The sequence below is a fragment of the Amaranthus tricolor genome, chromosome 1 (genome assembly GCF_026212465.1).
Source record: "Amaranthus tricolor cultivar Red isolate AtriRed21 chromosome 1, ASM2621246v1, whole genome shotgun sequence".
NCBI lineage: Eukaryota > Viridiplantae > Streptophyta > Magnoliopsida > Caryophyllales > Amaranthaceae > Amaranthus > Amaranthus tricolor.
Window position 1 is genome coordinate 7,996,578 of NC_080047.1, and position 26,190 is coordinate 8,022,767.

Consider the following 26,190-nt stretch of genomic DNA (forward strand, 5'->3'; position numbering starts at 1 on the left):
GGTCTGGTATGAGAAAGATATATAAGTTTACCAACTAGTCTCTGATATTGCTCTTTATTAGCCAACTTAGCTCCCTCTACAATCTATAAACCATGATTAGCTACTATTGGAATTTCCGCTGGCTTATAATCAATCATCCCTGTACTAGCTAGTAGATCAAGAATATATTTAAATTGGTTTATGAAAAATAGAACTCAAGAGAAATTTCTGATTTTTGAATTATATTCAAATTACTAAAGAAAAGAATAATAAACTCTATTTATACAAATTTAATTGAAAGAAAAAAGTAACTATTCTAAAAATAACCTAACCTAAAAATAACTTAATAACTTTCCTTAATAATAGGACGTTATTAGAAAAACTCTAAATTTAACTGTTATTTTCTACAATGATACAAACATTGGAAGACCAACAAAGTATAGAGGATACTCCGTTGTTATTCACTTGTTCCTCATTTGATAGTTCTCAATTAGTTGCATCTTCCTTTTTTAGTAAAATAGCTAATTTATGTACGAGACCATTAACCTGAAAGTAAATCACGGTCCAACAAGGGGGGTAATTGTCATCGATCAATTTGCTCTCTAGACATTTTAACAAAACAAGGCTCTATGTATCACTACGACGACTCGACACTTTAAAAAAATTGCACACTAAACTGAAAATAATTGTATGTGAAGAATTGAAAAATGTATTTGTACAATGAGATGTACTCCAATTTCATAGAGTCAAGGGGGCTTCTTTTATTGGCACCGAAGACCACCAAAATGGTGAAACGACAAACTCCATTATTTGTTATAAACGTTACTGTCCGCTAAATATGCTTACGGTTACAAATTTTCTTATAATAGAGTATATATTATCTTCACATGAAAAATTGGACAAGAACAAAGACTTTATAGAGTAAGTAGTCATTGGTTGAAATAGATAAGTAAAATTATAAAAAAAAACATATATTAAGCTATATTTCAACTTATTTGCAAATGTAAGTGCCTTTAGTCTAGAGCTCAGATTCGATTCTGTTCGCAGTTAATAACACCGAACAGAGGTAAACTGGTCAAAAAAAATCAATCAAGTTGTTCGCAGTTAGTAACTGCGAACAGAATATTTAGTAAAAAAAAGCGAACAACTCTGTTCGCAGTTAGTAAGTGCAAACAGCTCCGTTGGCTTTTTTTTTTTTAATCAAACCCTTTGTTCGCAGTAAATAAGTGCGAACAGAACCCATACTTCAGGGTTGAGAATTAGGCGCTTATATTCGGAAATAAGTTGAAACATAGCTTAATTTATGTTTTTTTATGATAATTTTACTTATCTATTTCAAATTTTCGTAAGTAGTTACTTATTGTAGCAGGATATACATGTAGCATGTACATAAGCTCTACCGTTCAATAGAAAGTATGAAGTTACTTATTTTGGTATTGCAAAATTATAGGGAATCCATTCACTTATCTTATAGGCACTCATGAATTTTGTATGTTTGAGCCGTAAGGGTGTTTACTGTTTAGTTCAGTATAGGACTGAACAATGTTGTTCATCTCCAACTGCTTTCTTAAGGTTAAATTACGTTATCCATTGGTGAGTGTGTTAGAGTGGAGCTTTGCTTTTTGTTCTTTTTGGCAGAATATTTTTGCAATGATGCTATGATCTATCAGGATGAGGAATCATTATCTAATATGGGAGTAGAATTTCATATCATGATGAATATATATGTTCCTTTACAATAGTTTAAGAGAGCATTTTTTGTTGATAGGTGACCTTTTTTGACATGAAGGATACGCAAACAAAGTTATTTTAACATGGCCCAAGCCGAAATTTTATGAAAGGAAAGAAAAAGTAATCATGTATAGGTCCACTAGAGATCACTATCACTCCTTTCATGTCAACTTATTTTATAACTCTTCTTTATTTTTAATGTTTTAAGTGTTTATTACTTCTTTTGTCCCTCTTATTTTGCATTTAGTATAAAATAGATGAAAGTTAGTTAAAATGGAAATTAGGTTTGAGAATAATACAAAAATAAGTAGGAGATAAAAATAAGTGGTTAAGATAAAGAGAGAGCATAAGTTTGTGGATGTAATTAAAAGAAAACTAAAACCATTAAAATCATTTACAATTCTCTTTGTTCTAGCATGACCTGTTATTCTTTATGTTCTTAACAAAACAATACAACTCTGTTGTAAAATGAGAGTGGCAGATATAGAGATGCTTGGTAAAATAGCTAGTTGGACAATTAAGTTTATTTTGCAAAATTAGATGGTTGAGTACTGGTTAAACCGTCTTGTTTAGTGTTTGGTTAAGTAGCCGCTGAAATAATTTGTTGTGAATCGGTAATTTTCTCTGGTGGTTAAAGGTTTTGTCTTTTTTGATAGAAGAGTAAGACTGAAGAAAGAAGGTAGGGTGAGTTATTTCTTTCCTCTAGGAAGTGAGAACACAATCTCTTGTCAACAGGGTGAAAGAGAAAGTTTTCACAATCACTAGACTAACTCATATTTTTTAAAAGACTTTTAAGCTTTTCTTATTGCCCTTGTGACCGAGGAGGTTCAATTCTCAGTGACTACAAGACAATCATTTCCCCTAACTTCTTACCTATAGGAGATTTATCGTACTCTGAAATCAAAAACAATTGTTGAGATGATAAAAGAAAGTTTTTCCACTAGGATCCCTTTTCCCTCAGGTTTGGAGTTGATTAACTTTTATCATGGTCCTTAAAATGGACAAAATTTTTAAGGGAAAATTCATAAAATTAGATTATGGGAATCATAAGTTTATGATACACATTGATACAGAACCCATGGTCAAAAAAGACCAATTGGATTGCAGTCACAGGAAAAAGATAAAAGCAAAGACATAGGAGGCTGTTCCAGGCCTAAACCATAGCTGTTGTTCTTCCAGTTAGGACTTCACTGCAACCTTAGATACCTCAACTGCCTGAAAAAGTAAGCAAAGCAGAAAATTAATTCATGAATCAAATTTCTAGCTTTCTTTTGGAGTTGGGATTTTGGAGTATCAATTTGCTTGATTAAGCATTAAAAATTCAGTGATGCAGGATTGTACTGCATGTATGCATTTATGTAGAATCTTTAGTTGGATTTGGAGCGTTGATGCTCTTTAATAATGTTTACCACAATTTTTTTTTATATATATTCTAGCTAGCAGTCATTTGATGATACGACTCCTATTAACTATTTATTGTACTTCAAGTACTCGTGAAGACTCTTAACGCTCAGTACTTATACACTTCAATTTAGTTCAAAGTATTGGAACTTTTTGAATAAATTTGTTTAATTAGACACTTAAACACATCATCATCATACCCAATGTAACCCGCTCAGGCGCTCATAGAAAAATTATAAATAGGGTCTGGGAAGGGAAAGACGGCAGCAAGTCATACCCATAATGGAGAGCATGACCAAAGGAGCGAATCCCCCGGCTCGAGAGACACTTGAACACATATACAGTCTAAAGTGTGAGTCCGAGAAATATGAATAATAAGACATTTTGAATTTGACCTAGCCCCACCTTTTTAAAGTTTCTTTCAGAAAATTGAGTTCTGTGTAATTAGTAAATTGTATTAATGTACTCATATGCGGCAATGAGTTTGTTTCCAAGGGGATGAGCACAAATATTTAGAAGTAGTTTAATTAATGGATTAATAAGACAAACAATTTGAATAAAAAGAGAATAATGTGTTCATATGATTAAAAGGAAGGGGTGATCATTTTTATATTAAAAAATCTAGCAAATTAAGTGAAACAACTCAAAACCAAATTTATAGCATATCAGAGTATATGTAATTTGCATACTGATTTTCCTTTTTTCCTGTCAAGTGTCAACTACAACTTGTTCCTTAAGTAAAAAGGTTATCTCACCGCCGCCAACTCCCAATTCAGTAACAAGGGGAAAATGCCATACCATGTGTTTGTATAATTTGTAGTCCCCTTTCTTGCTGGCTGTCGGAGGGGCTAGTGCTGATGATTATTGAAAATATTGGGTTTTTAATTTGAATAAACATTTTTTGTAATAATTTTTGTGATTAAAATTATTATTTATTAAAAAATGGAAAATGCTGATTAATTTTTGTTTATTTTTTATGGAAGGTAAAGTAAGAGGAATGAAAATAGTATGGAGGAGAAAATTTAATTTCTTTTTAGTTTTATAGGAAAATGCCTACAAAAAATATTTAAAAATTTCACCTTTCACATTTAATAAACTTTTTGTCAAACCATTGAATAGAAAATAAATAACCAAATTTTAGAAAAACTTTTTAGAACCAAATACCTCTAAAAGCACTAAAGCAGAAACAGGGTTGTACCTAAAATTTTTCTTATGCCTTTCGTACAAATATATAAATAGAAAAGGCCAGAGACCAGAACTAGGGGATCTGGAATCAATTGAGGATGAGATCACATGTGAACTTTTATCTTAGACTTGAGACAGGATTAGCAGGTAAGAAAAGAATATTTTTAGATTCAGATTCTTTATGTTAAAGTAAACAACCTATTTTTGATAACCAAGCCAAACTATATGGCCCACGGGAAACTCCCAAAACTTTCCAAAATTTCTCTATCAGCTTTCCTGGTCCCTGCACTCCTATCAAATCGATTTCAAACCAACAGGGCGAAATGCAACCAATAACGTTGCCCTATTTACATGCATTATTCACCATGAAAGCTCTGTGTTTAGTGCGAATCTAAAATACTAGTAAGATGAGACCGAATACTTGTCTATTTATATGTGCTAAACAACTCAACTACAATCATCTGTGTTGTATATTAGACAATTCAATATTTACAAGAAACATATAATTATGTAATGAGTTAGTTAGTTTGTATGTCTTTAATTCAAAATTAAGGTTCATACTGGACTTTTATTCTTTAGTATTATATACTTTACATAACCCGAGCTACAGCCTAGCCAGACTCGGGTCTAGATCCCCTTATGCAGAAGATGGGGTGTAGTTCATTAGTTCATGTCTATAATTTGAAATTAAGGTGCATAAGTATAGTTATACCTTTGTTCATCGTTGAAATTCAAGGCGTTTCCAGGAGGTTGCCTATAGTTAGGAAAGGGGACTCGTCCTGCTTCAATTCGATTGAGATCTTCGAGTAAGATCTCATAGTGTCTCTTGACATCCTCTGCTGATTTCCCATCCACAAGCCTAGCAACATTCTGCCAACGATCTTTGGTTTCTTTGTCATACAACGCCAGTGCCCTTTCAAATTGCTTATTCTGTTTTGCTGTCCATGATGAAGTACTTATGTTCCTGCTTGAGCTAATAGAGTTTGATGCCATTGAATAGATTTGTATGATTAGGTTGCTTTAGACTAAACTTGAAAGAAGATTGAAGAAAGAACTTGGCAGGAGGCTCAGGTGGGTTATTAAGAGAAGTGGCAAGGAGCTTGTGGCTTTTAGTTTGTTTTGTGGAATTTGTCTGAAATGAGGACTACTTATAAGGAGGTAGAAAAGAGGTGTAAGGCAGAGATAGAAAGAGAAGAAAGCCAGTTGGCGAATCTAGTTATCAGCCATAAAGGTGAGAAAATGAGTGACTCGCTTCATTTGGAACCACAGGATCAAAATTCTGTTGGAGAACTCAACATAAGGAATCTAAACCAGGAAAAAAGGTTATAGGGGATCTCTTCTAATTTGGTCTATAGATTATGATTTTTCTGCTAAAAACTTTTTTCAGGGGAAAATCGTTGAGTTTTGTTTACTTATTTTAAGGTTGAATTCCTTGCGGGCACACAGGTTAAAGCAAATTGATTTTTTACATGGTGACAATTGAATGCCTGTTACATACTTACAGTGTGAAAAAAAAACTTAATTTTAACCATTTAGGCAATTCATAAGTCTCTAATTTTTTTATTTACTATTCAAAATTTTACACCATTATTTATTTATTTATTTATTTATTTATGTGATTACATATGATTTTCGTAATTTAAGATCAATCGGAAAACAAATAGTTTTGTTTTAATGTAAAGTTTCATTAATCTACCCATTAAATCTTGTTTAGGCGATAGTCACTCACCATTATGATAATTAAATGTTGTTGGCTTGGCTTTAGAGATTTTGCTAATGTTCTTGTGCAACTAGGATTTATCGTTGGTTGAGGTGGGGAAGTGGTTTAAGAGGGTACTATCCCATGCCCTAAGTGGGTCTCTGATGGACCCAAAAAGGAATAATGGTTTGTCTTCTCTAATTTTCTTTCTCTTAAAGAAAATATTCTTCATATTTACTTCACTTAATCAAGTACTTTACATTATATTCTGGATATCTTCGAACAGAATTCCTGTGTATTTACATTAGTTTGTTATACATTTGTTTTCGGTTGAGAGGAGCACTTGCCAGATAGAAATTATTAATGAGTATACTGATTATATATATTTGAGCAGTGATAACATAAACATTTTACAAATTACATATACATATTACTCGTTTAATCCCTTAAAATTATAATATTTCAATTTATTTATATAACTTCTTGTAGAATTTTATTTATATTATAAATAATTAACTTTCTTTTGTTCATTTCAAAAAAAAAAAAAAACTTTCTTTTGTTTGGTCTAATGAAAAACTGTCTCATACTAAATATTGGCTGGTAATGAGAGAATAGAGAGAAAAATTGTTTTTTTTTTTTTTTTTTTTTGGAGGAAATTCATCTTTTACAGTTATTTTTCATTTTAAATTCCTTATCAAACAAAAAAGTAAAATGGGGTAAACTCTTCTTCCAAACCAAACACCTCGACGCGCAAGAGAGGCGCGGTTAAGTCATGTTAGGTTGATAATAGATATTAGCTTGGTGTTTAACTGCGTCAAATTGCTTTGTATATTGGCTGAAAATACTTAATTAATTCTTTGGTGTACTCCTTTATCACTAGAAACTTCTTCTATATTTATCTTCATGTCATCCAAAACAAGCTTGCGTGTGAGCACACGTGCAAATACTTTCTATGATGTTCATTTATTGTTATGATCGTTGTTTTAGCCAGTTGTGCAAATATCTGGATTTTTCCTAAGCTAAAAGGATAAATATTGATATTCAAACTAGCACACAAGTTGCAACTTGCAAGAATGATGATGAAGAATCAGAAATTACATATATTAATTTGTTTGATTCCTTCTTATTTCTTTTCTTGCATGTCAGCATCAAACTCTGGCTTGTACGTGATTTCTGCAATCTGCAACAAGTTTTTGTCCTACTAGCCAAAGTTGAGGTAAATGCCAATCAGCTAATTTATATATAGTGATTCCATCTCTTGAGTTTGTATTATAGGATTTGAAAAATATGCGTATTTGAATTTTATGATGCAAACTCAAAGAGACGGATGGTGTGTTGTATGTCTTAGTTGATAGTATTTCTTTGTTGTTATAGTTATCACATATTTATATCTTTGGTATTTGTTATACGGACTTTTATGCTCAGAAACTACATTCCAAAATCTTTGTTAGAACAAGAGAAATTGTAATGAATTAAATAAAGACAAGATTTGGAAGGTGAGAAAATCTAAAGAACACAATGTGATCTTCAATTATAAAAACTATGCAACAATCAGAATACCATGTTATTAATGTTTTCTATTCTTGCTTAGAAATCAATAATTACAATGCTTACATAACATTAAATTTGAGCACATGATCTCAGAGAAAAATATTCTTTTACGTACTAATTAAACCATAGTTTGTGTGACTCAACATGCTAATTTAATGCCTCCTAATATGGTAGATAAATGAACTTAAGCTAATATATATTATGGGGGAGAGAAAGAGAGAATATCAAAAAACTAGCAAAATAAAACACACCCTGGTGCTCACTCAAGCACAACTCAACAAACCAGGCAACTTCACCGTTGTTATTGCTTTCTCGAGCAAGCATAAATACCTGCCCTGAGCAAGCCCATGGCCCAAGCGATGTTGGTGTGCTTCCTCGAGCGTCATTCTTGTGTTTTTGAGCAACTGGGCATCCACCATTTTTGGCCTATTCAATATAAGCACAAGTCTCCGTCCGACTCCATATATACAAACAAAACTATATATATATATGTATAAGAAGTGTACTTAATTTTACAATATGTTATATATAATATACCAGTTTTTTATAATCCAAGGTAAAGAACTTAGAAGTGGCTCCTATTTTAATGGAAAAAATTTGGAACACATTTATTTAGTGTATTCGAAAGGGATCTTTGTTTCAAAGGAAAACACTTCATTTCGATAACATTACAAAGGAATAAAGATTTACGGGATGAAAAAAGTGTAGAATAATTGATTTTTTTCAATTTTGCTGGCTTGTTAATACTAATAATGGCTTGTTTTGCTGGCTTGGCAATAATCGAACTCCCTGTTATGAATGGTATGACTTGAGTGCACATTTGATGGGTGCATTCATGTGGTAACTTATTGGATAAAATCCTAGGAATGTCATGAATGGGTGTATTAAGTTTTGTTTTAATGTTTGAGGTTTATGATGATGATTAAAGTATAAATTAATGTGTTAATCATGGGAGTAATGGGACTTAATGAAGAAGTGTAAAGGTTTAATTCAAGATGCTCTACAATGCAAAGTCGAGCAATGTTGTCAGAAGCCCTCTGAAGTGCTGCTCGACCAGCTCGCTCGACCGAGCGAGCTTCAAGATGGGTCGAGTGAGCAGACAGAATGTAACCATAAACTTTCTGTAGCCCGCTCGACCGAGCGAGCCTCTGCTTTGGTCGAGCGATGTCTCTGATGCTCCTAGAATGCTGTTTTTTGACTCTTCAAGTGCTTGGAGCTATTTCATTGTCATTTATTCATAGTTTTAATGTACTCAATGTTATTTAATGTGATCTCTCCTATAAATAGAGAGCTCATTTGCTCATCCAAGATATCCACAAAATACACCCCAAGCCAAACACTAGCCTATATCTCTTCTCTATTGTAATTCTCCATATTTGAGAGTTCTTTGAACTCCTTTGATAATATAAGAGATACTACACATCGGAGGATGTAGTTTAAGTTGGGTGAACCTCGTTAAATCTTTCTGTCGTTTTATTGCATTATTTTCTACTTCAAAACATCGATATCATTGATAGGCGTAATTTGTTTGTCACAAGACCAAATACATTCGATCTTGGCAACATTGGAGTTTGAAACACATTGTTCGAACTCTAATATAACATCGTTTTCACTCCCAACTTTGGTTAATCATCCTATCTTTGTTGTTAAGTCTCCTTCCCAATCTATAGAATTTATCCTTGCTTGCAATTAGAAAGCTCTAAACTATATAGATCCTCTATTAGAATAGGAATTTCATACTAGTATATATTAGAATATATTAGAATAATATCTTTTGATTACTAGCATATTTTGTATAATCTTTATGATTGTGTAGAATATTAGGAAAATATTTAGTTTCCTAAAGTATAGTTTGTAATTTTGTATATATTAACATTACTCCTAATAAGAAAGGCAACCAAAATCATTTCTTTCATGGTATCAGAAGCCTAGGTTTTTCTTCCTTGTTCTTTTCTTTCTTCTTTCACCTCCATGGCCTCTCCCACAAAAATTCATCCCGCCACTTTGGTTACTAACATTAAAACAAGTGTGCCTATCCAACTTGATGAAGAAGGTTCCAATTTTCATACTTGGGTTACTTTATTCAAACTTCATTGTTGAGCTCACCTTGTGGATTCTCACATTGTTCCCGATAACTCCTCTAAAGCTTTAATTTCTAAAGACTCCGAATGGCAACGTCTTGATGACATTGTTCGCACATGGATTCATGGCTCTATTAGTCCATCCCTCCTTCAATCTCTAGTTCGTCTCGATGATTGTGCCTTTGATGCTTGGAATCGCCTTGAGAGCAATTTCCAAAATAATAAGACATCTCGAATTCTTCATCTTGAGTCTCAATTTAATGACATTTCTTTATCCACTTTTTCCAATGTAAAATCTTATTGCAATGAACTTGAAACTATTGCTACTTCTCTTACTAATCTTGGCACATCCATCATTGATAATCGATTGGCTCTTCAAGTTCTCCATGGCTTGACCTCGAAATACAAAACTTTTCGGTCTTTGGTTCAACATATGTATCCAATTCCCTCCTTTGATACTCTTTGTTCTATGTTAGAATTGAAGGAGCGATCCAACCATAAACACAACTCTCCCGCTCAAGATTCGGCCTTTATTACCACAAACAAAGCTTTTTTTTTTCGAAAATTCCGCTCATATTAACCGCGGCCTTCCCCACCACCGTGGTGGCCACCGCCACTTTCGTCGTGGTGGCCGGACCTACCGTGGCAGCCACCACAGCTCCGCCAGTCCTTCTAGCCCTTGGCAGCAGCCCCATTACAGGCCCACTTTTTCTTTTACCTCTCGGCCCAGCAGAGGGTCTTCTGGCCCACCCTCCTTTCCCCCTTATTCCCCTCTTGGATGACCTTACTGGGTCGGACATAATTGGGCCCAGCCTACTGCTCCCTTTCCCACTACACCTTGGGCTCCTCCTTCTTCAAGTAATGGACCTTCTGCTGGTCTTCTTGGTCCCCGACCGGTACAAAGTTATCACACAGGGACTAATGCTTCTATGAAATATATTCCTACGGACATCGATCATGCCATGAACACTCTCTCTTTGTCTACTCCGGATGAGAAATTCTATATGGATACCGGTGCCACATCCCACATGACTCGATCTCAAGGTACTCTACTTCCTTATTTTCCTTTAAAACATCAATTCAATAATGCTATTGTTGCTGGTAATGGTAATTTAATTCCAGTTCTTGGTCACAAACATATTTCTTTTCCTTCCTCACAAAAAAATCCCTTACCCTAAAAAATGTCTTACATGCACCTAAACTTATTAAAAACATTATTTTTGTTCATAAATTCACTCATGATAATATGTTTTCCGTTGAATTTGATCCTTTTGGCTTTTCTATGAAGGATTTGGCCACGGGGAGCATCGTTCTGAGATCTAATAGCACGGGTGATGTTTATCCTTTCCCATCTACACATGGAGCTTCTCCTTCGTCTTCCACATCATTGGCTTTTTCCGTTTTTTCTTCTAGTATTTGGCATTCCCGTTTAGGACATCCGGGTAATGCGGTTTTAAATTCCTTGTATTCTTCTCGTTTAATACAATGTAATAAAGATCCTTATTTTGTTTGTCATTTTTGTCCTTTAGGGAAACACATTCAATTACCTTTTGTTAATTCTATGTCTATGAGTTCTAAACCTTTTGATATTGTTCATAGTGATTTATGGACATCTCCTATTTCTAGTCCATCAGGTTGTAAATACTACGTTCTTTTTCTTGATAATTATACTAATTTTTTGTGGACTTTTCCTTTATTTCGCAAATCTCAAGTTTATGATGTGTTTGTGAATTTCAATGTTTTTGTTAATACCAATTTGAGCTTAACATAAAATATTTCCAATGTGATAATGGAGGTGAATTTAACGATAATATGTTTCATCAATTTTGTACTAGTCGGGGCATTTCACTTCGTTTTTCTTGTCCTTACACATCCTCTCAAAATGGCAAATCCGAACGCAAAATTCGCTCCATCAATAACATCATTCGCACTCTTTTGTGTCACGCTTCCCTTCCTCCGTCTTTTTGGCCTCACGCCTTAAACACGGCCACTTATCTCCTTAATGTTCTTCCTTCTAAACTTCTTGGTGATTTCACTCCCTCTCATTTTCTATATCGTAAGTCTCCTACATATACTCATCTACGGGTTTTTGGGTGTTTATGTTTTTCTCTTTTTTCCTCTACTACTATCCACAAACTCCAACCACGCTTCGCTCCATGTGTCTTTTTAGGATATTCCTCTTCTCATAGGGGTTACAAGTGCTATGATCTCACATCTCGTAAAATCATTATATCTCGACATATTCTATTTGATGAGACCACCTTTCCTTTTTCTCAATCTCCTTCCTCGTCTCCCCAAAACTACCAATTCTTAGATGATAATATCCCCCTTCATTTGCTCAAAACAGCCCATACTAACCCCCCCTACTGGGCCTGCTCCTACACCCAGCCCAACAATTCCCTTCTCCCCTACCCAGCTCCAGCAGCAAAGCCTAACTGCCTCCCCTCTTCAACCTATTCTGTCATCTAGGCCTGCTCTTTTGCTGAGCCCAACAGCTGCTTCCCTCTGCCCACCTTCTTCTTCTACTGGGCCTCTCTCTGTTTCCGGCCCAGCCACCATCCCATCCCCCCATTTCTCCCCCTCTTCTACTGAGCCTGCCTCACGCAGCCCAATCCATCCCCATTTTCATTCCTCCTCTTCCTCTTCCACTACCACCTCTCCATCCTCACCACCCGGTATGGTTACGCGTAGTAAACATGGTATTTTCAAACCCAATCCCAAATACTATTCCCAAGCTTTATCTGTTTCTTTTTCACCTTTACCAAAATCTCCTTTTCATGCCCTTCGTGACCCGAACTGGAAGTTAGCTATGAAAGAGGAATTTGATGCCTTAATTGAGAATCACACTTGGGATTTGGTACCTCGTCTCCTAATGCTAATATCATTCGGTCTTTGTGGGTGTTTCGTGTCAAGACCAAGTCCGATGGTTCTTTTGAGCGCTATAAAGCGCGTCTTGTTGGTGATGGTAAATCTCAAAGAGAAGGCATTGACTGTGATGAAACTTTTAGTCTGGTTGTAAAACCTGCTTCTAATCGCATTGTTTTAAGTATTGCTCTTTCCAGGTCTTGGTCTATTCATCAGCTAGATGTTAAGAATGCTTTTCTACATGGTCACTTGACTGAGACTGTTTACATGCATCAGCCTCTGGGTTTTCGTGATCCTACTCGTCCTGATCATGTTTGTCTGCTTCGTAAGTCTCTTTATGGTCTCAAACAGGCTCCTCGTGCTTGGTACCACCGGTTTGTCACTTTTGTGACTACTATTGGATTTTCTAACAATATTTCTGATAATTCTCTTTTTGTTTATTGTCATGGTTCTGATATTGCTTATCTGCTATTATATGTGGATGATATTATTCTTACGGTTTCTTCTGATTTACTTCGTGAGTCTCTTATGTCCAAACTTAGCTCTGAGTTTGCCATGAAGGATTTGGGTCCTCTTAATTATTTTTTGGGTATTGCTGTTAATCTTATTTCTACAGGCCTTTTTCTCTCTCAACAACGGTATGCCTCTGAAATTCATGAAAAGGCTGGCATGTCTCAATGTAAACATGTTGCTACTCCTGTTGCTACCTCTGGCAAACTTTGTGCTAATGCTGGTTCTTCTTGTGATGACCCTACCTTGTATCGTAGCCTAGCTGGTGCTTTGCAGTATCTTACATTCACCCGCCCAGATATTTCGTATGCTGTTCAGCAGGTTTGCCTTTATATGCATGATCCTAGAATTGAACATATGGCTGCTATTCACTGCATTCTTCGCTATGTCAAAGGTACTATTCATTATGGTTTGCGGTTGTATCGTTCTAATCTTTCGACTCTTTTGTCCTATACCGATGCTGATTGGGGTGGCTGTCTTGACACGCGTCGCTCCACTTCTGGTTACTGTGTTTTTCTAGGTGATAATTTAATTTCGTGGTCCGCTAAACGACAACCTACTGTTTCCAAACCTAGTGCTGAGGCTGAATATCGTGGTGTTGCTAATGTTGTTTCTGAAACTTGTTGGATTCACAATTTACTTCTTGAGCTTCACTGTCCTATTACTATAGCTACTCTTGTCTATTGTGACAATATTAGTGTCGTCTACTTGGCTAGTAATCCAGTACATCACCAGCGCACTAAGCATATTGAGATCGACATTCACTTTGTTCGTGAAAAAGTTAAACGTGGTGATGTTCGGGTGCTTCATGTCCCAATTCGTTATCAGATTGCTGACATTTTCACCAAAGGTCTTCCTCAAGTATTATTTGATGATTTTCGTTGCGGTCTCAGAGTCTCTAAACCTCTCGATTCGACTGCGGGGGTGTATTAGAATATATTAGAATAATATCTTTTGATTACTAGCATATTTTGTATAATCTTTATGATTGTATAGAATATTAGGAAAATATTTAGTATCCTAAAGTATAGTTTGTAATCTTGTATATATTAACATTACTCCTAATGAGAAAGGCAACCAAAATCATTTCTTTTGATTACTAGCATATTTTGTATAATCTTTATGATTGTGTAGAATATTAGGAAAATATTTAGTATCCTAAAGTATAGTTTGTAATCTTGTATATATTAACATTACTCCTAATGAGAAAGGCAACCAAAATCATTTCTTTCATTATATAGGTCCTCTTCATTGCTCGATCATTGGTGCATTCTTTTTTCAAGTGTCAAACCATTCCAACTAATTAGATACTCCCTCTATTCCGCATCATTTACTACAAGTACATATTGATTTTTTTTTATAAAAGTGAGAGAAATGTGTAGATAGAAAAATATGAATGAGTTATATATATTAAAATTAAAAAAAGGGTGTTGGTCATCGCTAAAAATAGATTTACAGCAAATCTCATAAAACGGTGAAAAATAAAAAGTAGAGCAAAATTTGTGGGATAGACACATATTAAGTAGATTATGAGTCATGTTTGTTCGAAGGCCTTAAAGAAGTTACACCATATTCTTTTGTCCCAATAAAATTGTTATATTACTTTAAAGAAAAGTAGTAATTTAATTGAAACAAAGAGTAATTATTTTGATCAAAAATCTTTGAATAGTCTAGAGGATTGAGGCTTGAGGGCGTTGCTTTGGCCAATTTGATGGGGAATCAGAATTATAATAATAAGAAAAGATGCAGATCAGAAGATAATAGAAAGCAATTGCAATATGGCATAGCATAGGGAATCATGCAATATCTTGTTGAAAAAGGTGATAGAGATACTATGGTGTTTATGGCCAACTTGAGAAGAAAAGGCAGATTAGCGAGAGGTAAAATATTGATTGTATCTTGTGGGGTGTTGATGTTTATGCTATTGGTTGGAGCTTGGAGGGGTATATATATATATATATGGAGATTAAAGAGAGCAAAAAGTGCAAATACAAATATTTTTAAATATAAGTCTCAACATTGGAGTATTTATAGCCGTAATTTGCTTTCTAACTTAGCTAAGATATTACTTGAAAGATGCTCGTTCTTACCTTCTTTATTTGTATTCAAACATACAAGCTCGTACATAATTTTGATTAATTGGGCCGGGTGAATTATTGATGCCTTGATGGGTTGAGTTTATGGTTACTTTAGGAGGATAGAAAGAAGAGTACATGGAATTTAAAGGGAGATAAAAGGGAAATATTCTTGTGATCTCTTGAAAGAAGTATACTAGTATCATTCTCATTAATAAGGCAATTTCACTTTGTGCAAGGAATTTTTCTTTTGACTCTTGCGAGGCTTGAAGGCATGATGCCATAGTTCCACCATCATCCTTTTTTTTTTTTTTTTTTTTTTTTTTTTTTTTTTTTTTTTCTCTTTGCCATAAAGCTTTGGTTTCAATGCCTTCAATTACGTTTGGTATTTTCCTTTTTTCTTTCATAGTGAATCGACTAATGATTAATGAAATACAATCTCTCCATGGCTAACATTAGATTCAGTAGAGAGTTAGATCATTAATTCTAGCTTCTTCCTTGTAAATTGTAAACCTTGATTTCTTTCAATTTCATTATTTCTTATCAGAGACAAACTAGCAACTTATCGTATATTGGATTCCATTTCATTACTTTGTGCATGGTCGATTCTAATGGGTGGCCATAAGTGTAACGGATATACCTATAGATTGGTGTCCATAGAGATCATCAGCGTCAATATATGAGAAATTATTTTAAAACTTTTTTCTTTAAGTGATTGATGCAAGTTATGACTTAGCAATTGGCAAATTTCTTATAATGGATATACCAATAACATGCATGTTACTAAAGTTTGTGTTGGAGGAGCCTTTTATTTGTTATATTACCTAAGGTTTGAATAAATTAAGAACATACCTTGAATTTGAGTTAACTATCCGATTTTTTTTTATGTTGATGTTTGAAGTCGTTCATGATCCTTTATAGACTTGATTGATTCTCAATTTTAATTTTATATTAAGATTTTTCACTTTAATATAATGTTTAGATAGGAGGAAAGGAAGAAAAGAAAGAGAAGGAAAATAAAAAAATTGTATCCCCTCGTTTGAATACAATTAGAGGGAGGGAGGGAAATGGAGCAAAAGGAAGAGGGTGAAGCTCTTTAACAATATAAATTCTTTTAATATTGAAAAATATTAAAAGAAAAGCACACTCATCTTCCCTCCCCTCCCCTACCCTCTCATCCTGTTCATCTTCTTTTCGTCTTGTAATCTTATTCAAATATAGTGTAAAATTTAAGTTTATTTGTTGGATTATATAGAACATGTACGTATATAAGCACGTTACTACTCGAACATTTCTATTGAACATACTCATGATCAAGTAGTGTGTGTTTTGTAATTAATTTTTATTTTTGGTTTTTTTAATTAACTTTTAGCTTTTGGCTTTTTAATTAGTTAAAAAAGGTTGGATAAATTGTTTTTGAGTTAATTTAAAGCTCACTTTTAAGTAAAAATCAAAAGGCTATTAGAATGGCTTTTTCCATTTGCTTTTTGCTTTTTATAACTTTTCCTCTAATAAATAACCAATAACCAATAATTAACTTTAATCAATTATCTTCATAACAAATATTGAAAGTCCTTTATGATTCTTTCTTCACTTGATTGACTCTCGATGTTATATATGTAAAGATTTTTCATCTGAACATTATGTTTGGACAATTAAGGGTCTATATTGTCTCAATTACTAATTATTTCAATTTTAATCGGTGGCCTTGATATTACCACATAAAAATATGCAATGACCCACTTCCCTCTTTTAATGATCATGAGAATAAGCCAAAGTGTATTTTAAAAAATAGCTTCTCTTATAAAAGATCATTTCACTATGAGATAAATTTATAAAATTAACTTTTTTTCTAATCGATCACTTTATGATTCACTTTAAGGTGATAAGTGATCAATTTAAGATAATAAATATATACATTGAGCCATTTTAATAGAGACGGTCTCACCATGAATCCTTCACATTCTAGAAGTTTGTAAAAACTTTTCCTTATCCTCTGTTAGGTGTGACAATTCGTCACATAATCACACTGTGGCCCACTCGTGTGGACACCGGACACCCGTAGACTTGGGCCCACAAACTAATGGGTCATGAGCGTTGACTTGCACATGCACTTGATGATGTTTATAGTTTTACAAAACTATATGGTTTTGGGATGATATATATCTCCTTGGCTTATGAAGTGTGTGCACTTCGTGTTTCCCCGTTAATATGTTGGCATTCACAATAAGTCCAGTCTAATTTAAACATGGTACCCAAGCCGATGGTTTGATTACAAATTAAAAATGGTAGATTCGAAAAGAATGGTGTCACTACCCTAATTGATTACTTCCACATGCGAACTTGACGGGGGTTCGCATGTGAGAGGGGTGTTGGGATGGTTTATCCAACATCGACAAATTAAAAGATGGTGTGCGCAATTTATAGGTTATTGAAGCCCTTCTTTCTATTGTCATATGATATATCTCCTTGGCTTATAAAATATGTGCACCTCGTATTTCCCTATTAATATGCTGGTATTCACAATAAATTCAACCTAATATAAACATCCTCATAAATTTAATTTATTCTCTTGCTTGTTTAAGATTGATCTTACCTCAGAATTTATCTCAAAATAAGTGTGAAATCATACCCTTTATTATTCCTAAAATTAGACTTAAAAGTTATACTTTATTTGAAATATTAAGCTTATTAGACCTAATGTTTATTTGAAGATGTAGCTAGTTTTTTTGGATTACTAAAGAACTATCTGATTAAAAACTCTGGGATTTTATCCATAGAGAATAATTCTTACTCTAACTGATGTAAAATTTGATTCTCAATGTGTCACTAGTTTCTCGTAGAGTATTTATCTTTTTCAAATTTGCTAGTTTATTTTCTTTTGATAAAGTATGCTATAATGCTACTATATTATTTTGTAGTAATGAAATTTTCATTCTTAAATTTATTTTTTTTTAAATTTATTATTACAATCTAAGACACATTCTAAAAGGTAATAAATGGGATTGAATTTTATGAAGAAAAAACTAATTAGATCAGTATAAGCACATGACCATGACCTTGATAAATAATTTTTCAAGCTAAATAATATTATATTTGTATTATCATTCTTATATTTTAATGCTAACAAATAAACTTACCTTTAGCTTACTAATTTTTGTATTTGGTCTTTGGTACACATTCTAGATAATTTGTTAAGAGCCTACTCTTGTAAGAGATCATCTAAATAATCTTATTATAAAGAGTTTATATGCTAATAATTAGTTTTAATTGGGTTATTCAATATATATATATAGTGCACGTATCATGGTGAGATGGCTCAAAAAAAGTCTAATACCCTTTTGAGATACTATAAAAAATCTTAGTCAATCACGGTTATTTGTAAATTTGTAAATAACCAAAAAAAGACAAAAATAAAACTAACAAAATAATCAAAATAAAAAAAAAAGTAAAATCATAAAAATAATGGACCTTTAATATAGTGTTACGTACCAATAATTTACTATTAATGTAAATTACGGTTATTTACCAAGGGATCTCGAGATACTATTGGTCAAATTGCCCTTCCTTGAACTAATGAAATGCCTAGTTTCCCTATTTTCTAAAGTGGGTATTTCGCCCAGTTGGTTATAGATAGCAAGGGTCCACACAGTCAGGCTTTGAGGTCCAATTATTGGGCCTTAGACCTAGAGCCCAAATACCAATCATGATGCAATTGCTAGTCATCTTTTATAGCTGAATAAAGTTTGGTCTAAACGCAAATCAAACCGTAAATCGTAGATTATACCAAACACTAAAATTATGGTTTGATTTGCAGTTTAGACCAAAAATCATAATAAAATCGAGATTAGACCAAAAACACTTCAAATCAAACCGTAGTTTTAGTACTTGGTCCATATTCCAACAAAAATTATGATTTTTGTCCGATCCTGAATTTATTTTTAGAGATGATCACAGTAGGTAGTTTTTTTTTATTTTTTTCAAAATAGGTCGCTACCTAGATATTTTGAGATGTAGTTTTTTATGGTAATATTAATATATACTTGAATTATAATGATGCAATCTACTAATTATGAAGTATTATATTTGGTGATTGTAAGTACGAAACATTTGTATAAAAAATATATTAATTTAGAAAAAAAATTTAAAGCAAAAAATCATAGACCAGACTATTGTAGTTTGGTCTAATCCAATCCAATCTATTTGTTTGAATGAATGGATGAACCTTTCTAGGCTGAAAATAGCCAGACCAAAATTTTTAATTTGGTTTGATTTTAGTGTCAGACTGGAACAAACCAACTGTGTGTATCCTTATTGGCAACTGGTGGAAAAATTAAAAAAAAAAAAAGCTAAAAGTGGTATTATATGGAAAAGTGAAAGAAATATATAGAAAAGATTAATATGTAAGTAAAATGTTCGGATAACAATTAAAGTATAAATCTGGAGCCATTGCTAAAAATAAAAATAGAGTAAATTTAGCAGATGAACTAAAAAATAAAGTGGAGCAAATTTGTTGCTACAGAGAGAATAAAGTTTTAGGTAGTCGGCCCTAAAGTCTGTACTCTAAAACTGTGATGAAAATACAGAATTCTGGTCCATAATTGCTTGTCCAGTCCAATTGTTGTTGGTTCTGTTCTTTCACAATACTTCAAATTTCCATAAGTTCATTACTCACATGTCACTATAAAGAATTTGACTTGGATGATAGAATTGTTGAATTATTTGGGCATTATACTTGATTATCCAGGATTCATCAATAGGGTAATGATATAATAGAGTATCATATATTTTCAAGGTAAATATTATATTAAATTACTTTAGAAATTCACTAAATTTTGTTTATATATAACCCTTATATATCATTCTCCTAAATATTATTGTACACCAGCTAGCGAGGATCATTTCAATGAGGTAAAGGAAATTTTTTATACATATTATTATTACTTAAATACTCTATTTTTTCTCTAATGTTCTCAACCATTTATATTTTATTTTGAGGATAGAGAAATTTGATTAAGATTTTTGAGACATTATTTATCTATATATCATCTCATTAGATTCGTCGTAATATATATTTTTTATACTTATTTTATAATTTTTTAACTATTTAGAAATTTAGAGGCTTAAAATTTTCTTTAAAAACAGTACAAATAAAACAAATGAGAAAAACAACAAAGAACAGAGAGAGTAATAGAAAAATAGAAATCTAAAGGTCACGAAAGCAATAAAATAAAAATAACTTAAAACAATAAAAAATGAACGATAATATATAGGATTAGCTCTGTTGAAAAAAATAGTAGCTTTATCTTAGGTGCATATTTTAGTGCATTCGAGAACGCAATACTTTATGCACAAGTTTATACAACATATGATCTAAGTTGTCTATTACTATTTATTTTCTCTCTATTTTTGTCAAATTGAGGTTAATTTATGTACGAGTTCATTCAACACATGATCTAAGCTTTCTATATTTTTTTTTTCAATTTTTCGTGCTTTGTTTTCTGTATCATTGTGATTAAAGGATAAAGATAGTTCTAGTTTTTCGTAGCTTAGAAGACCAAGTTCTTCATCACCTCATGTCTAAGCCCTCCTTAGATGGATTTCAAAAGTTACAAGATCACTTGAATTAAAATTATGCCTGAAATTGTGTTTTTATATCAAACATGATCACAAGAGGATTATGCCATTTTGTTTCTCTTCAATTCAAATAAAGATTTTATATCAAGCAAAATTAGAACAAACCATTTTTAGTTGCAACATTCTAGTTTTTGTATCTAATAGTATCATTTATTTTCTGTATTTTAAATATACAATGTAATAAATATAACATCTTAATTGATAATGTTCGTTTTTATACCATTAATATGTTGTAGTAATAAGTAAGAAAATAATTATAGTTAAAGTGTAACAACTAATACTATATTTGAATATCAAATTAGATAAGAAAAGATAGAAGGAGAGAAAAGGGAAGGAAGGAGTGGGATACAGAGGGAAAGTTCATCTTATTTATTTTTTTAAAGGTAATGAAAGAAAAAAAAAGGAAAATAAGTGTTTTTCCCTTTAAATCTTTTTACTTTAGAGAGATTGTAATCTTAATAAAATTTGTCCATATTTTTACTTCAAACCTCTACCTCCAAATTTCTTCTTACTCTTTTTCTTATCCGAAGAAGAGATTTTTCATTGTTTCAAATCTCTTTTTCCTTTTTTCCCTCCATTTTCTATCTATTCAAATATAGTGTAAAGTTAAAAAATTAGAGAAATATTAATTTTAGTTTTTTTAAAAAAATTTTAAGAACTTTCTTGAACCCATGACCCTTTTCTGCATAAAATAAATTATCTAGATCAAAGATGTAAAACATTGGGGCCAAATGCTCAAACTTGAAATGAATTGAGGCAAAAGGGTTGGTTTTACATCATATCATGGATGATGCACTACTCATTATAGGCTTTGATTTCCAACCAATCCACTCTAAAATTCTAAGCATCTTTCCAAGGATGGTAATCTTCTAACATAATTGTTTATTGTTTTCATCTCTTTGACGTTTTTCCTCCTTATTGTACTTCCACTACACGAATGGACTCTAAAGTTATTATTACTCCTTTTTCATTTGCAAATGCATATGCTAATAAGCTGTATGCATTTATATTATGTTTTAAATAATTCTTTTCACCCAAAATTCGAATTATACTTTTCATTTGTGTTGATTTGTACATGATGTTTTCTATAAAGGGTAGAAAATAACATTTTTATCATCACAAACAAATGTAAGATTACATGCATCTAGAGGTGTTCATTCGAGTTATCAGATCGATCTATTTCGGGTCGGTTCAAAATTAGGGCTTGTGTTCACAATTTTTTTACATAGTTTTAAATTTATTTTGAAGTCGAGTTCGATTTCAATATCGGGTCATATTGCGGTCTAACTCATTCTAATACGGCCTAAGTGTGAGTTATTGATTACATTGTAGTGAAGGAAAAATGACTTGCCTCCGACCAATTAATAGTTTCTCTAATTGGTATAACGAAGGTCCTATCTCGATCTTCAAACTCTGAAACAAACAATTTTACGAAGAAGATTTTGAATTTGAAAAGTAGCAATACTCAACAATTAGGCTACTAAATAATGACATTGGAATAGCAAGCTAGCTGGATTTCTGATTTATCTTGACTATGTTTACTCCTAACCAGGCAACATCATAATATTGCAAGACTAATACTCTTAAGTATATTGTCTTTACAGTTGGAAGGAACCCACAACAAATAAAAGGGACCCAAGCTTTCAAATTATCATAAGCACTGGGTAAGAATTAAGATCCCTTTCCTATCATTTGGCAACATCCTACTACGATTATTGTTCACTGCTTATCCACCAATACCCTGTACATCTTTTTCAAATATTTTAACTAAAATATCTACTTTTATGTTGAATTTTCTGACATTAAAAGGGAAATTCTTTTTATCTCTTTTAGAAAAAATCTGATTAGCAACCACTATGTCACCATTTATCATTTTATCTCATCTGTGGCAGCATCTGATTTTCATAGTGATAATAAGAATTCATTTTAAGGGCCAACGATGTTGGATTAGATGTTAGGAGATCCCTTAATATTACAAATATAGTGATACAAATAGCTTGAGGCTAGAGGTTTTAAGTGCTTACACTTACATAGAAAAGCTTTAATTAATTAAAGCAACTAGTTCCAAAGAAGAAGGTGAAAACAATCTATATTTGAGTTTAAACAACGTGTTTATTCAAACTCTAATATCACCAAAATCGAGGATATGAATTCTTGTGATGAAAAAATTGCACTTTTAATGAAAACAATGTTTGTAAGAGATAATAATGCAATAAAAATGACATAATGATTTACGAGGTTCAACCAATGTTGGCTACTTCCTTGAAGGTCTGTAGTATCTCACTTATATTATCGCAAAGGAGTTAAAGAACTCTCAAATTGGAGAATTACAATAGAGAAGAGATATAGACTATGTGTTCAGTTTTGGGGTCTTTTGTAGATAATTTTCTATGAGCATATGAGACCTCTATTTATAGAGGATTATTACATTTATTGAGTCAACCATACTTAAGGCTAAGAATTAATATGATACTAATGCACTAGGAATACAAAACTGATCAAAAACAAATTCAATGTAGCCTTTGTACATGCTACTCGTTCGAGCCTTGATATTGCTCATACGAGCAGCCTTCAGCAAGAATTTCTGATCTAATTTGTTGTGTACTCGTTCGAGCATATCCCACGCTCGTTCGAGCACCTCTTTCCAGTGCACTCTATCAACTTCTGATCTTCAAGCTCGTTCAAGGTAAGGCTAGGCTTCAAGTGCTTTGTTCAAGGCATCTTTCAAAGAACCATAAACTCTTGCAATTCCTCAATTAATATCATTCATCATGCTCTATAATTCTTGTATTTAAGTCACACCTTAATTCCTTCATAACTTCATGAATTAATTCTATCACTTAAACACCATCATCAATCACACATAAAGTTACATACTTAACTCACCCATTAATGCATCCATAGGATTCCATCTCTATGTGCTCACTAATGCATAGAATTTATTTAGTGCATTCAAGTCACCATTAACACTAACAGAAGGTCTCACACCCAAAGTGCTTGTTCAAGCACTAAGGCGCTTGTTTAAGAACTTTTGGTGCTCGTGTGAGCATTTGGTCTCTCGAGGCAAAATGTTTTTGAGTTTCTTTTAGTTAGGTGCGCTTGTTCAAGCACGTGTGGGCCCGTTTGAGCACCTCTTATTAGTGTGTTTATTTGCGATACGACACTATATTGTAATACAACACTGTGTTTATTTGTTAGTACTGTATAAATAGAGATATTCTATATATGATATGTTATTAGTGTACGTTGAGTTTGACAAAATTACTCTCATTATTTAAACTCATGAATTTAGTGAAATCTTTCATAGTATCATTAAGTTTTTATGATTTATTTTATCATCTTAATTTTAACAATATGGACTTTTCAAAACTCTACTTTCATCAATACACAAAACATTCTTTATCCATGTTACCAAGGAAAATTATGGGAGTGTTTGAATGTTGTCTTTTACATTGGCTTTTTGGTTAGCTTTTGACTTTTGATTTGTTGGTTGGTCAAACAAACAAAGAAGTATTTGGTAAATTGCTTTTAAGCTAGTAGAAAAGCTAGCTTTTAAGCCAAAATAAAAAAGCTACTTCAGTTAGTTAGCTTTTTAATTGGCATTTGGCTTGTTGAACCCCTTTTTCTCTAATAAACAACCAATAGCCGATACTTAAATTTACCAAACATCTCTATAAACAACTGACTTTTTTAGGTAGCTTAAAAGCCAACAAAAACAGCCAACATTTTCAGCTGATCAAACAAGCTAACTAAAAACGCCAACAGTCAATTATCAAACACCCCCTCTAATTTCCTTAACATTGGGAACATGAAGCACACAAGACAATGATCTAACACCATCAAACATAATGATCTTTACATCACCAACACCAATTGTCGGACAATTAGCTTCATTACTCATAGTGGCATATCCACCATTAACCTCCTCATAGGCTGAGAAGAAACTTGAGTTATAACTTATATGGCATGAACATCTCGGATCTAAAATCCTTTTTCACCACTCTTGTACTCACGAGTAATAACAAGATCGCCATTTCTTCTTTCTCAACAAAACTAGCTTGCGCATAATCAATTCCTTTTGCACTTGCAATCATCCTATTGTTTGTTTTTTTAACTTCCAACAATTAATTATAAGATGACCCTTTCTTTTACAATTACTTCAAGTCAAACTTTTCTTGCCTTACTTGACTTATTAGACTTCTTTTGTGCAAATTGAGAATCAATAAAGTTCTTTTAACTTTAGGCTTTTTTACATCCTCATTGCACAAAGTATCCATTCCATAAAAGCAAATCTCTCTAAAATGTTTGTATGAGAGTGACAATGAACACAATAAGAGGATAGTCAAATCCTTATTCAAAACAATAGAGTAAAACTCATCAAAATCCGACTTCATAGGCTTACCTTCTTGAAAACAAAAATCATATAAGTGGCTCGTCAAGAAAAAATGGTTTGTGACACTAGGTGTAACAGGCTCAAAATTCTTAATTTTAATCTTCCGATTAATTATTCTGAATTTTCAATTCAAAACTCTAATCCTTTGATTATCCATTTCAAACCATCTTCAATTCAAAACTTTAAAATAGTATTTTGTTAAAAACTTTTTATAAGCACTCAAATATTATTTTATTATTTTATAGTACGAAAAGTAAAATTTTATTATTATATTCATGGTTTTGTAAAACGTTACGTTTTAACTTTCTTTCATTAACTAACATTACTACTTATTATTTTAAGCTTATAATTTTGATTTATTTATTTTATATGTAAAAATGAGTCGTATTTTTATTATTAACATTAAGTATAGTATAAGAAAAATTTTCTAAGTAAACTACATATTTTCATGATAAAATTTACCCATTATTTTAAAGTATATTCACTTGTACATACTAGAACAAAAATTTGATGAACCGAAATCCTTTCTATAGTAACCCATGATGTTCATCACTTATACAAGCTATCACCATTTCCTTACACAAGCTAACTTTCTTCTACACTCCAAACTCTTACAAATTCACTTACACACTCTAAATCACTTACACAAGTTACCCTTCTTCTATACTCCTAACACTCTTTTTCATACAATCTAATGAACTACAAAGTTGCCCAAACCCATTATAAATACCCCCATAGCCATGAGATCACTTACACCATCATCATCAAATCTTTCTAACATTTTTTCTTATATTTTCACTTAATTAAATTCTTACTACCTTAATACCTTTATTATTAGTTGAAGAAATTTCAAGAACATGGAGCTTAGAACACTCTTTATTTCTTAAATCATCATCATTATGGAGCATTATTGGGTTATTACTTTGGGTACTTAATGTATCATTATTTTTAGAGTTTAGATTTAATTATTTTGGGAGCTTAGAAGATCATCATTATTTTGGGAGTTTTGATTAATTATCTTTGGAGCATTATTATCTATCTTGGAGGGTCTTATTTCTTATTATTTTTCTAATTAGTACTTAG

At 32.4% G+C, this 26,190-nt stretch overlaps 1 protein-coding gene across 1 annotated transcript; it reads right to left on the reverse strand.

Moving 5' to 3' along the window:
• Window positions 1-2,114: 2,114 nt before the first annotated feature.
• LOC130828919 (protein RADIALIS-like 4) lies at window positions 2,115-5,651 on the reverse strand. The gene is made up of 2 exons (XM_057694968.1): window positions 5,009-5,651; window positions 2,115-2,925 (listed from the first exon to the last, which is right to left on the reverse strand). The coding sequence occupies exons 1-2, from the start codon at window positions 5,287-5,289 to the stop codon at window positions 2,898-2,900; spliced, it is 309 nt and encodes a 102-aa protein (XP_057550951.1). The 5' UTR covers window positions 5,290-5,651; the 3' UTR covers window positions 2,115-2,897.
• Window positions 5,652-26,190: the final 20,539 nt, after the last annotated feature.

Coding starts and splice junctions, on each gene's coding strand:
- LOC130828919 (XM_057694968.1), bottom strand. CDS start 5,289: ATGGCATCAAACTCTATTAGCTCAAGCAGGAACATAAGTACTTCATCA. Junction 2,926..5,008: donor AATTTCAACGATGAACAAAG/GTATAACTATAC, acceptor TTACTTTTTCAG/GCAGTTGAGGTATCTAAGGT.